This window comes from Haplochromis burtoni, unplaced genomic scaffold (genome assembly GCF_018398535.1).
Source record: "Haplochromis burtoni strain Fernald_Lab_line unplaced genomic scaffold, NCSU_Asbu1 Contig_552, whole genome shotgun sequence".
NCBI lineage: Eukaryota > Metazoa > Chordata > Actinopteri > Cichliformes > Cichlidae > Haplochromis > Haplochromis burtoni.
The window spans coordinates 2,204-16,796 of NW_024582913.1; the positions used below are offsets into that span (position 1 = coordinate 2,204).

A 14,593-nucleotide genomic window follows, 5' to 3' on the forward strand; every position below is an offset into this window, starting at 1 on the left:
GCTCCATTCATTATCGACAGTTTAGTTCTTGTGGCATGAAATTGTGCATTAATAATTCGATTTTCTGCAACCTGACATTTGTTGAATAACTGATTGGACCAGTTTATAAAGTAAGTTGATACATAAGAGTTATACCATAGATGATCTATTTGGGTGGAGTTTCATTGGCACATGTTGATTACATTCTTCTTATAACGAGGACAGAGGAGAGAGCAGAGGAGATGAAGACTATGAAGTTTATTTTAGTATTATTTTGTGACTTCAACCTTGAGGCAGCACATCTTTGACATGTTATATTTATTTCACTATAATATTTAGTAAATTTAGTAAATCCAAAAGATTTCAAGACTGGGCTCAGCACCCAGATCCTAGCAATGCCCCTGACTGCGAGGCACTCGATTAATCATTAGCATTATTTTTGCCATTGTTATGCAACATTACACAACACGCAATCATGTGTGTGAACTTCAAGCCTTACAGCTGCTTTGTTTGAATACCCTGCGGATGCATGTGAGATTAAAAAAAGAAAAAAGAGGAAAAACACCGGAAATCGAAAGGGGAAGTTCATTTTACTGCCACCGGGTTCTAATAAATAACATGAAGCAGCTTTTGTTTGTCAGTTATGGGGCAGCTGAAGGTGCTTCACATCTTTACCCTTGGTAAGAAAATCTTCCTTTTCGTATAATGTTTTTCTTTATATTGTGCAGATCAAGAATGTTATAGTTAACTAAAACTATATGTAAAAAATAAAATATTTTAGTTAACTAAACTAAAATAAAAATTTATATGGAATATAATTAGTTTTAGTAGGAATTTTATTACAACTTGCCCGATGAGGCATTGGTAGACTTGAAACTTGAGTCTAAAAGCCCGAGTGAACTGCTTTCAAAAGATTATGTTTGTTCATTGTAAGACCTGTAGTGATTTTCCTAAATCAATTAAAACTAAACTAAGTTGCATCATGTTCAAATAATAAAAAAGAAACTGAAATAAGAAATTAAACTCTGGAAGCTAAAGTGAAAATAAATTAAGAACATCCATCCATCCATTTGCTTCCGCTTATCCTTTTCAGGGTCGCGGGGGGCGCTGGAGCCTATACTAGCTGTCATAGGGCGAGAGGCGGGGTACAAAAGAAAAATTAAGAACAAAAAGTAAAAAGATACAAAACTATAATAACTCTGATACAGAAGCAGTAATGAATACATCTTTAAGACTCAGTTTTTATTTTTATTTTTATTTTTTTTTATAAATGATAACATTTGTTACATTATTTTTAACTAACTTTATATCATAAGCAATCCCATGTTTTCCTCTTCATCAGTTTCTTGTCTCTTTGCGTCCTCCACACCTGCAGCAGGTAAGTTTCTTCTTATGTGTCTCATATGAATATTTCAACTTGAAGAAAATATTAAAAACAGTTTATATTATGTGCTGATAGGTCAGATCAGACTAGCTGGGTCTGGGTCCACTCGGTGCTCTGGAAGGGTTGAAATCTATCACAGTGGCTCCTGGGGAACAGTCTGTGATGATGACTGGGACTTAAATGATGCAAAAGTGGTCTGTAGAAGACTTCGCTGTGGGACACCAGTGGAGGCCACTGCATCTGCTCACTTTGGTGCAGGAAGTGGAGAAATCTGGCTTGATAATGTGGCCTGTTCAGGAAGTGAGAGTTCTCTAACTGCGTGTGAACACAGAGGATTTGGGACACACAACTGTGGACATGGCGAGGACGCTGGTGTTGTCTGTTCAGGTGAGATATTGTTCTAATAAATTGTGTTGAATAAATGTATCTTTCTCTGTTTGGATGAACAACTCTTTGACCCAGTCACTATAACTGGGCCAAACTGAATGACAAGAAGGAAAGTTGGGCTGGGTTATGCTGATTGGGTTTCTTTTGGTTTCTTCAGAATTTAAATGATACAAAGTATGTTATCTTTCATAATTATTATTGTTGGTAAATGTGTTTGATTTTTGCCATGGCCAAATAACAAAAAAGAAACACTAACACTCTTTAAGCAAATGTGCCTGTGACTAGGTGCTCATATCAGATTATCCAGGTCTGGGTCCATTCGGTGCTCTGGAAGAGTAGAAATCTACCACAACAGTGCGTGGGGAACAGTCTGTGATGATGACTGGGACTTAAATGATGCTAAGGTGGCCTGTAGACAGCTGGGGTGCGGGACAGCAGTGGAGGCCACTGCATCTGCTCACTTTGGTCCAGGAAGTGGGAAAATCTGGCTTGATGACGTGGCCTGTTCAGGAAGTGAAAGTTCTCTAATTGAGTGTGGACACAATGGATTTGGGACACACAACTGTGGACATAACGAGGACGCTGGTGTTGTTTGTTCAGGTGAGAAAAAATACACAAAACAACTTGATAAACTTAATTTTCTCCATCAATCATGTAAGGTACATGGGGTCAAAAGCAACAAATCAACCTGGACCCATCATGTTTCCTCTACTGTGCAGTGTTTGACATTTTTCTGTCAGTTTGCAGTATAGTGTGTTCTGTCAAGTTTTTCTTTAATGGTTTTTACTCAGGATTCAGTGGTTACTTGCCATGGGAACTGTTTAAATAGATATGCATTTGCCATATACAAGCAGAGCACAAAAAGTGATCATTATTCTTTTTATTTTTTATTCTTTCATCTAACTAGTACACTGTTGATATCTCTTCATTTACAGACAGTTAATGTTTCAGATGCATGTCAAAGCTCTTTCAGATTATATTTCCAGCTTTCCCAGAGATCTGTTTTTGAGGCAACAATCGCATCAGCAGATGCGTCGTGTAGATAACGAACTCAAAATAAGCGTAGCTTATCTTCACACCTTCAGTTTTGATTTGTAAATTAGCTGAGGCTCAGCTAAGGTTAGCATTTGGAGATGCTGTAGTGGGGTTTTACATACTTTTTCTAACCTACTGTACATGGAGCATTTTGATATTTAGCATGGTGTTATTAATATTTTGCCATCTAACTCTGTCTTGTCAAATGACAGAATCCTGTTCTAAGAGTACAAGCAGAAATGACAGTGTGGCTCACCACAGAGACCACATTCCTTTATTTTTATTTTTATTTTTTTCCTGTCCCATTTGGTTCTTTAGCCGTCAGAATTGTTGTTTGAAGACCAACAAGGATACCCAATGGATTTACTTTACCAAATGGATCATCACGGCCTTGCCGTATTGGTCCATTTGATCGACCTTTGTTGTTATTATTTATTTTATTTTATTTTCAGTTGTTACAGACAGACATGACTGAGGGATAGGAAAGGGAGAAAGAAAGATGAAGTAAAAGAAAAACAGAGGGTAAGAGGGACAGTGAGAAAGGACACTTAAAAAGAGAAAGAAGAGGAAAAAAACCTCCTGGATCACCTGTTGAGAGAAAAAGAAGAGAAAACAAGCAAAAAAACAGAGCAACATACTAAACACAACACCATCACGTTAATCTAGCTAAGTGTAAACAGCAGTAAATACTAAATATTGAATGTTGTTGTGTAGCAAGCAGGACCAACAGCGCACAATGTGCTTGGAAATAGCAGCCTATAAAGGTGTAGTTTATGTCTATGAACAGTGAACACCCGTGTGCACACCTGTGTGGATCAGCGCGCTTTTATTCAAAAGGTTTCCCCATGTAATGGTCTGCTAGAGGATGTAGAGAGCCATAGCCCCGCTCCCATGGCATGAAGCAGGCATGGAAGAGATCCAGGCCCCAGACATCCAGAGGCCCCAGAGTGCGAGAGCCCAAGGAGGACTACCAGAGGGGCATCGGTGCCACCCTCCTGAGAAGAGCTGAAGAGAGACCACATTCCTAACATGTAATTGAAAATATATTTAAATGCACTGCAGCTGATTTGTACCAGCCTAAAATGTCCTCATGTAAAATGGTGAAACTACATTTTTATGCAAATAACTTGCGTATCAGCATGATTGATCAAGCATATTCACATAGATACATGGGCAGAAACACAAAAATGGCTCAAAACTAAACATCACAACACCTTCACATACTAACACACCCACACACAGTAAGTTACTCAGGCAAACAAGAAAAGCAGCAGCTGGTGTTTAGAGGAGATTTTAAACAATTCGGAGCACTGTTAAGTATGGGTGTCCATGGCTTTCTGCAAATTGTGCAGCTTTTACATGAGGATAACATCAACCAGTGAGGCTCTCTTTTCTTGACTCCTTTCCAGTGTGGCTCTTAAAAACATTAAGGAAAAAAATAAACTGAAGGCAAGCAAACCCAACAAATCCAGGACTCTGCTTTGACACAACCAGCTTTAAGGCTTGGTGTACTTATAAACATAAAACTTTAACAAATCAGATGCAAAGAAACTGTCTTTGAGGAATTATGAAACAAAAACAAAACAGAAAAAATCCCCATTACATTAAACAGAGAACAGTGAGTCCGTTTTTTAGCGTGTATGTTTGGTGTTTTACTGTAAATTTCTTCTTGATTGTTTAGAGCAGGGGTCGGAAACCTATGGCTCGTGAGCCAGATGTGGTTGTTTTGATGGCTGCATCTGGCTCACAGGCAAATCTTTAACAATGAAAGAAATGTGATATTAAAAATATAAAACATTCCCATGTATTTCAATCAATTCATTTTCTACCGCTCATGTTGATGGTTGCGGATGGCTGGAGCTAACCACAGCTGTCCTCCGAGACAACACCAAATTTTTATTGGATAATGCGTAACATACATGGGTCATTGTGACAACTTTTTGTTATTTATGCTCGTCCACCATCCATCACACATAACACTGCCTAGGAACAAGGCATGTTTTTCATCTTCGACCTCATGCACGGTTTTGCGTGTAATGTCCTTTTTTCCCACATGCTTGGCATTTTACTTCATTTGCTGGACAATCTTGCTATGAACAGGATGAAGTGCCACTACATTTATGACACTTTGCACTTTCTCGCTGTCTTTCTGGAACCCACGTTTAAGCTTGACAACCACCAGTCTGTAGATTTTTTTTTATAGTAGCAGACTTACATCCAGAGCTGGACTGGGACAAAAAATCGGACCTGCCAACCAGATATTATAGGAAAAGCCATAAAGCCTTTGAATGAAAACAAAAGCTGTTGTGACACTGATGTACACTGTCTTGTTGGTATATATGTATGATTTCTGTCATGGTCCTGGGTCAACTGACCTAGCGTTTACTATTATGATCTTATGTTCTAGTTTTTTGTGTTTGTGTATTTGGGTTTAGACTTTTTAGTTCATAGCGTTTTGGTTCTGTGTTCCCTGTGTTCTTTATCTGTACTGTGTCTCTGAGTCCAGTCTGTGTATTTCCTGTCTTACTTTGAAGGTCCATGTCTGCTGTCAGAGTGTTCAGTTTTGCACCCTCCCTATTTCAACGTGTTAATTTGGTTCAGCCATGTCTCCCTCCTGTGTGTATTTATAGTGTGTGTTCTCTTGTGCGTGTTACTGGTCCGTCTGTGTTTTCTCAGTACACTTCTGCCTTCTTGTCATGTCACTTCAGCTTTCCATTCCCTCGTGTTTCTGGCTTGTAGATTAGCTCTTAGTTCTTTTCCAGTTTGGGTTTGCTTAGTTCTGTTTGTGCCATCACTGCCTTTTGTTTGTTGTCACAGCAGTGCCCGTATCTTGGGTCCTTTTTAAAATTCCACACGGCTTGCCCCATAAACCATGACAATTGCTATACATGTTACATCAGATGACCACTTTGGTTGCAAGATTCAGATGATTATTTATTAAAAGATAGAGAATTAAAATGACAATAAGAAAGAAAAGTATTTCTTTTTGCCCCTCTTTCCCTGGTAATGTGTCTGCAACCACAGTTGCAGACACATGATCTGGGCCACCAAAGGGTCATCATTCATTAATAAATGAATGAATGAATGAAATTCTTTGCGGTATGTGGGCCATGTGTAAGTTGTGTGCAGCCACGGGCCAGTTGCAAGCACACTGCTGGCCCTGTGCTGGCCCCGAACAGTTTCAGCTCTGGACCCAGATGTCAGCCTAATGTCTACCTTAACCCTCGGATGGTCATAGTCAAAAAAGGGACCCTTTTGGGTCCCTTTTTTGACTATGACCATCCGAGGGTTAATCAAGCCATGTAATAACAACATGTGCATAATAGTGCAAAAGTAAAATGACAAAACTCTGATCAGACAGTGAATGGACTGACTCTTATACAGCACTTTTCTATTCTCCCAGATTGCTCAACATGCCACATTTACCCAATCACACACTTTCTCTAAACTGAGCGCTTCCTAACTACATTCATACACATTCAGACTTGACACTAACCTTCCGATCAGTGGGTGACCTGCTCTACCTCCTGAGCTACAGCCACGCACTGGCAAAGATGAGCAAACCGTCACTAGGTTTTGGCTAAAGTGTACACTCACAAACCTGCATTTGTAATGTTGGCTACCATAGCGGTATAGTATTGCAACATGGCATTTGAGTCTTCTAACTAAAATAGGAACATAAATATTGCCATCATTGCCAGACCTGGTCCACATCTGGTTGACATGCAGCCATGACACCGGTCAGTCAGAAATGCCAGCTTGATGCCAGATCCGGGCCAGACCCATTTTTCTATGGGTCTGGGCCACATGAACCAAATCACAATCGAGCCAGATATGGCATGCCAACCGCCATGGACAGCGCAATCTATGCCAGGCCTGGCCCATATCTGGATGACATACGTCTTATCATGCCAGAAGTCAGCCAGCAGTGCAGGCTTGATACCAGATCCGGGCCAGACCTGCTTGCGATGTGGGAAGGACATCTCCTGGTTTCATCTTCATGTTTCCCTCTCACCAGATATCCAAACCGATATCATGACCAGCAGCTTTTACGGCTGTGGCCCCAGCAAACATCAGCTGATACCTGAAAGTAATATTAAATAAATTCTAAAAACAGCTTATCAAGCTTAACCATACTGCTGTTGTTTAGCATGACATCCACAGGTTTCCTCTTTCTGTCACAAAGTGGGCGATAAACAAACAAAAGAGACGGAACTTGCAACAGAAAAGCCAATCAGCTGATCATTGATCAGTTTCATGATTGAAGTAGCAACAGGAGAGGGAGAGAATGACAGAAGAAGAGGCAGCTGTGCAGCATAAAGACAGAATAACTCCAGCTTTGTGTCTTATTTTCATTCTAGCTGAAGAACGGAACAAATCACGTTCTTTTTAACCTCAATATGGATACCGCAAAACCATTTTCTTCTGTTTGTCCATGATAAGATTGGTTTCAGAGCCGCTGCCCAAGCAAACGGGAGGGTGTGTCCGACGTCCTCAGCTGTAAATGGTCCAGCCCAGGGTCAATCATGACACATTGGCCAATCCACCACCTTTTATTGTTTATACCATTACAAAAAATAAAAAAAACAACAAAAAAGCTCATGAGAACAAAAAAATATCATCGGCCCACCAGGCGAATGCCCGATATGCCTGATGGCCAGTCCAGCTGTACTTATGTCTGACTTTATGTTGATATGTTGATAGACTTCTGCAAGGTCAAATCTGAGTCAAGCTGCATGCATTCTGACAGCCGTTTGTCTGTGAGACCGACAACAAGCCTGTCACGTATCAGCTCATCATGTAGCACTCCATAGTTGCAGTGTTGTGCTTGTGCGTAGAGCACAGTCACAAAAAAAAGCATCCCCTTTCTGATTATCTCCCTGTCTGCGCATGTTGAATTTAAGCACGCTGAAAACAGCCTCAAATCCATCATGTTGTCCTCTGCTTAGCAGTTAACTTAGTCAGTGAAGAAATAAATCAAAATGTTGACTTGGTTCTCTTCCAAACTCACATTCAAATTACTTGCAAGAGAAAATCTTTTGAACCTTGGTATCCATTTGGACTACTCTTGCGGCTTTGAAAAGTCAGAGGACTCCAGTTGCTGGATGCTGAACGTCGTGCTCGGCCCCGCTGACACCACCAGTCTCGCCCCCTAGCTGCCATCCTAACTAATTACACTGATTGGTTCCGTTAACATCCATCCATCCATTCGCTTCCGCTTATCCTTTTCAGGATTTCGGGGGGCACTGGAGCCTATCCTAGCTGTCATAGGGCAAGAGGCGGGGTACACCCTGGACAGGTCGCCAGTCTGTCGCAGGGCTAACACACAGGGACAGACAACCATTCGCGCTCACATTCACTTCCGCATTCACACCGGTTCCGTTAACATCCTGCTGTGGAATGCAATTACACCGCAGATGTAACCTAACTCTGACCATGAAACCACAGCCACTGTGCACCAGTCACACACTGTTCTTTACTTTAAATCCACCACATCATAGCAAATTAACCTGTTTATCCTGCGAAACACAATTTCATATGTACTGGCTCAATGTCCGTTTTAAAAACATGAGGACTTACATGTAAGCTTTACATTTCCAGTTTATCAAATCCCACTGAGACCTTCAAATCTAACCTCTGTTCGTCTTGTCCAATCTTTCTTATCTTTCTCCAACTCTGGGTGAGATTTATTTCTCTACCTGTGAAATAAAGTAGCTGGACCTTTAGCTAGCAACACACTGTGAGACAAACTGCTCACAAACAGTTTGTGTGTTTGCTGATGTTTGTTGAGCTGATAAAAATGTTGCATTTGAAATGATCTGACACTTAAAAAGTCACTCCCCTCATTTTCATTCCTCTTCAGTAGGGCTAGCTAGATACTGCAACTGCAACTTACAGACACCTACAGTCGTTTCAGTGTTGTGCAAAAAAACATAAAAAAATAAACATAAAATAAACCACTGTCCCACTTTTAACCCATAAACGTTGGCCAATGCCATCTCTCTTTCTCTCTCTTTACCTCTCTTGCCATCCCTGGTGATTAATAAATGAACAGGACTGCCTTCCAAGTGTCACTGTCTAGGTTTAAACTGGTGTCATGAAGGCTAGCGGTAACAAACAATAACTCCCCCCAAATGCGTTAAACCAGAGATAAAGAGCAAGTTTAGAAAATGTAAGGAGTAGAAAGTACAGATATTTGTTTAAAAATGTAGGGAGTAAAAGTAAAAAGTAGTCAGAAAAAAAGTACTTAAGTACAGATACCTGAAAATTGTACTTAAGTACAGTAACAAAGTATTTGTACTTTGTTACTTCCCACCTCTAGTGTTATTATACTGTCTATGCTCGGAAAGAGCCAAAGTTGTGTTAGCAGTTTCTGTCCCAGATACCATCTTGCTCTCATCTTTTCTAAACTGGATTTTATTGCCAGCAGACATGGTATTGATTCATGTAGAGCTTGAGAAGGGAAAGTGGAGGTGATAGTGGGTTGCAAAGTGGCTTGCAGTGAGAATGTCACTAAAGAGAATTACCAGTTGGATATGTAAACTGGTATCAGTTGAGCCATATGGATTGTTATTGGGATTAGCTGAGGACATCGGTGTAGCTTGACTTTGTGATCTATTAAAACTAACACTATTCTTTTTTTTCTTTTCTTTTTTTTTGTTAGTGAGTCTCCCAAAACCCAGCATCTCTGTAAATGAAGGTGAGGTTAGCTGGGGTCAGAATATCAGCATCACTTGTTCCATCTCATCTGAGTTCTTAGATGGAACTTTCACCCTCAAGAAAACCTCAAGCAGTTTCAGTCAGACTGAAACAGGATCCCGATCTGCTACCTTCAATATCGACAGAGTGGACTTCAGTGATGATGGACTGTACCAGTGTCAGTATGAGAAACGCATTTCAAGTAACACATTCAGCTCCCCCCTCAGTGACTCTGTCAGAATCTCTGTTACTGGTAAGAAGAAATACACTTTCCTGAACATCATGTTTCATTTGTTTTCTATAAGTAGGGTGATCAGTGAGCTACAACAAATGTATTATTGTGCTGGTGTTGTGTGTCTCTTTTCAGTAATCTTTCCAAAACCCAATATCTCCATCAGTCCTGCTGGTGAGGTGACCTGGGGTCAGAACATTGGAATCACTTGTTCAATCTCAACTCAAACTTTAGGTGGAACGTTCATTCTGATGAAAACATCAGATTCATTCAACAGGACCCAAAACTCAAACACAAACTCTGCTACCTTCAATATTCCTGAAGTAGACTTTGATGATGAGGGATTGTACCAGTGTCAGTATCAGGAAAGCGGCCCAAGTCATGAATTTTACTCCCCACTAAGTGACTTTTTTAGGCTCTCTGTTACAGGTAAGAAAACAAATACAAGTATGATAGTCAATAATTAATAGCAATGCTTATAAGAGGATACTGCAGTAGTTCTTTCTTGTATTTAGAACAGCAGCTCTTTTTTCATAAAATTTCTGGATGGCTGACAAAATGCTCTCAAAGCCCACAGTACTGAGGACTAAACACAGACTACTGGAAACAAACTATTACACACTGTGGAGCATTTAGCAGCTAAAGAGCTAAATGTTAAGTTGGGGCCTAAAAAAGTGAATGCTGGACTTCCGTCCTTAATCCCAATGTCACTTTCACACAGTGAGACTGCAGAGGCCCAGCATCTCCTTGACGTCTCCGAATGCAGGACTTGTCTGGGGTCCTGAAGGTGCACAGATCACCAGGGGTTACAGCTTTGTCCTCACCTGTTCCATTAACTCCACATTTTCCAGTGGCCATTTTATTCTCAGCTTCTCTGGCTCCAACCTCACAGAGCCAGCAGTCAACAACTCAGCCTCATTTAGTTTCCCTGTAGCGGAGTATGAGCAACAGGGCAACTACAGCTGTGTGTACGAGGTCACAGTGTCCACACGGACATTCAGATCTGCTGTAATTGCACCAATTAGTGTCATCATTAAGTACAGTAAGTACAGTATTTACACCTACATAAATTACACAGTTTATGCTTTTTTATTTTTTAATTACAAACAAATAATAAGAAATGTCACTGTGACAAATCTTCTGTGCACACTGTGTATCTGTATTTCTCAGGCTTCTCTGTTCATTCTGTTAATTTCTGAATGTTTACATTTAAAACCAGAAAGAGAAGAAGCAGATGTATAGGAGGAGACTGTTCCAGTATAGAAACAAACGTGAATAGAAACAGAAAGATATGAGTCTGAAGTTTCCAAAAAAAACAAAAACAAATGCAGTAATCAGTCTTTTCAGAGTAATCCTGTGCTAGGGTGTACTTCATAGCAAAAATTATTCCATTTGTCAAGGGAGAAACTGGCAAGAATGTACCAGGGGGCCGATCCGACCTGCCCCAGATGTAAACAGGTGCCAGCCAACTTATGCCACATGTTCTGGTCTTGTTCCAGGCTGAAAGACTTTTGGGCTAACATCTTTAGAACATTCTCATTCATTTCTAATAAGGATATGGAACCAATGCCTCTGACAGCCATCTTCGGTGTGGCACCGAGGGAAACTCAACTAACAGCCTCTCAGAGGAAGGCAATAGCATTCGCCTCATTGCTGGCTGGGAGATTGATTCTATTTAACTGGATAAAGGCAACACCGCCATTCCATAAACGCTGGGTGGAGGAGGTGATGGCACACCTCAAATTAGAACATCTCAGATTTACTGTACAGGGCAACACCAAGAAATTCTTTAAGGTCTGGCAGCCTTTCATTTCCTATTTTGAAGATGAGTTTCCGTCCACTCCATAACTGGCAACTCCCCCCCCCCTTTTTTTTCTTCTTTTTTTTTCCTTCCTCTGTCTGGGTATAGTTTTGTCTTACACTGTGTGGTAGGACTTGAGTTCGAGCTTTTCTGTATGAATGATATGCTTTCTGAAAACTCAATAAAAACACTTTGATTATTATTCATAGCAAAAATTAGAAACACACTGGAATAGGATAAAATGATAAGAATAAGATACTGTACATAATAGAATAGAATCAAATAATATACTGTATACAATAGAATAAAAATAGAATAAACTTTCTTAACCATCTTTCCTGTTTTTGCTTTCTCTCAGTCTGGACATTATACTGTCTGTCATCAGCAGAGTTCTCAGTAATCACTAGTGAACCACAGTAAAGTTTTGAGACAGTCTGTTAAGACTGTTTAAACTTGTAAATAACTGCTTACAATTAAATTGATGAAAATGATTTTATGTTTTTTTCTGGTTTCATCTAATTGAATTAATTTAGCCTTTCTTTCTTTTGGTGCTGGGGACGCTGTCATATTTTTAAACTACTTTTAGTAAGTAAGTAGGTTTTTAAGTTGAGCGTGTAGTGTTCCTTCAGTTTGTCAGATCCTCGCCTTGTTTGTCACTTCTCGTTTGAAAAGTTCCTCAAGATGGGGAAGTTTGATTAAGATCCAAAAACGCTGAGCTCAAGGCTTCACCACAGGACTTCACTAACCACTGTGTGGTGTCACATTGGTTATGTCCAACATTTAGATACGGTCAAGATGAGAACTGATGACTGTGTATCTGTTCCTGCTGAGCACAGTGTTCTGTAGCCAAACTCTTGAAACTAGACTGGTGTGAATGACATACGATGTGGCTGAAAACTACATGCTCTCGACTGAAACATAAATGAGAAGTAGTTTTTATGGATAAACTGATCAAATTTTCTCTTCCTAGTGTCTTTGATGATGCTGGTGTCCTCGGTATCTGTTGGAGTCCTGCTGCTGCTCCTGCTGCTGCCATTAGTGATGTGGCTGCTGTGCAGAAGACCACGAGCAACCAAGCAGCCTGGAATCCTCGTCCAAAGTCAAAGTGTGTGCTCACCAGGACACACAATTATAAATAATTATTCATCACATTGTTTACATGTTCATACATATTTTTTCTCATACTTGTGTTTCAGTATCTGTCAGAGTCAGGAATAATTATATCAATGCAGATGAAGAGGATGATGAGGAGGACTATGTGAATGTTGATGCAGTGGAAACTAATGAAAAAATCAAAGAAGTTGCAGTACTGGATGAAGAAGTGAGTGATGATTATGATGACCCAGTGAGTGATGAAGATCATGATTATGAGGAAGTGAGCCCAAATGACAATTACAACAAGCCCAAGGAGGCCTGTGTGAGCGTAGACGGTCACAGGGAAGATGAAGGGGAAACTAGTGATGAAGAAGACAACTATGAGAACGTATCCTCACCATCATTAGGTGTGGATAATGATAAGGAAGAGGAAACTAGTGATGGAGAGAACGACTATGAGAATGTATCCTCACCATCAACAGTTCATTATCATTTATAATGACCTGAACTTCATAAACATCTGAAATACAACCACATAAAAAAAATGTCAATAAGTGTTGACAATAAATGATGGCAAGCTTGGTCAGCTTGAGATTTCACAGTAAGCTGCAGTAACACCAGAGGAATATATTTTATTTCAAGCCAACATGAAAATAATCACAGGAACGTTTTTAAACATTCATTATTAACCTATTACATTTATATACATATTTACCACTGAATAATTGCTCGATGATGTCTTTTTCCATAACTTCTCTTTTGGGTTTAGTGTTCTATGAGTCATTGAGTCGGGAACCATTTAGAGCAGAGACAGGGAGAGTTTAAAGAAGCAGAAGGACTTGTATGTTTATTTTTGCTGCAAGAGAATGATCAATAAAGTTCTGCTCAGCACCTGAATTGAATAATGCAAGAGTGTGTTTACTGTAATCTTTGTGGGTACCAAGAGTCTGGGCATCATGGTGAGTGGTTGGAAGGATTCAAAATGTGGACTAAGGAATTACCAGCATTTATTTACAGTCCCGGCAATTCACACAGGGAAGTAACGAATTTGCAAACTATATCTCAAGAACAGCAGGTTATCCAGAAGGCCACTCATCCATGCCACAGGGATGGCCAGAGACAAATCCACCAAACTGACCCCAAAATACTCACAGTCCAAACACTCACTCAGCCCTCACACTCGATTCCTGTACAAACAGGAACAGAAGGTAAGTGGCAGCTTCAAGGCAAACAAAGAAGACAAACGATTAAATGTGGCAGAAACCAAGCTTCGCTAACGTTTAGTTAGCAGTCCGGCTTTGAATGACAGTCCTCCTCCAGCTTAAAGGAACCGGATGAGGCAAGTACCCAAGTCAACCCAAGTGCAGTCAGCCAGATGCTGGAGGAAGACACTGCAAAACAAAGTGTGGTTAGAGACAAAGAGAGAGAGAGAAGCGGGCAAGGCGGGAAACTGGAGGACCATGATACTGGGTAGGAATGAAATATCAGATTTTGCCAAGCAGCATCCCGACATCAGTGTGAGGCCTGTCTTAGAATTATCACTATTTTTTTTATATCTCTTTTATTTATTAAACTTACACCTGATTATATTCTGATCAATAATAAGTAATTAAGCATCCTTAACTATCAGCAAAATCACATGTAAATCATGATTCTGTGTTCAACAAATACACCATAAATAACACCATTTCATTCAGAGTTATGCATAATGATGGGCTGGTGACATATTTATTATCTTTCACATTCCTGCAGCCACACACACACACACACTAATCTGCCAAGGTCAAAACTTGATTATGTCTGTGCACACAGAATGTGGATATTGAAACCATTTTCACTACTGAAACTGTAAATGTGCAAAACTTTGGAAATAAAAGAGAAAATAAAGACTTAAAGAGACTTACAGCTTTTATTGTCATTGTGCGGTTTCTTGCACAGCGAAATTGGGTAGATGGACCACAAAGGTGCACAAGTAAAGAAA

General features: G+C 40.1%; 1 protein-coding gene across 2 annotated transcripts; it reads left to right on the plus strand.

The window, feature by feature from the left end:
* Positions 1–578: 578 nt before the first annotated feature.
* Positions 579–14,347, plus strand: LOC102289486 (platelet endothelial cell adhesion molecule). 2 transcript variants are annotated; one of them, XM_042214340.1, is made up of 9 exons: positions 579–659; positions 1,322–1,357; positions 1,439–1,750; positions 2,036–2,350; positions 9,450–9,737; positions 9,852–10,145; positions 10,438–10,758; positions 12,488–12,622; positions 12,714–14,331. In XM_042214340.1, exons 1-9 carry the CDS (start codon positions 623–625, stop codon positions 13,109–13,111), a joined length of 2,136 nt encoding a protein of 711 aa, XP_042070274.1. In that variant the 5' UTR covers positions 579–622; the 3' UTR covers positions 13,112–14,331. The 2 variants fall into 2 exon arrangements, with proteins under 2 accessions (XP_042070274.1, XP_042070275.1); XM_042214341.1 differs by lacking the exon at positions 2,036–2,350 and having other exon boundaries at positions 12,714–14,347.
* Positions 14,348–14,593: the final 246 nt, after the last annotated feature.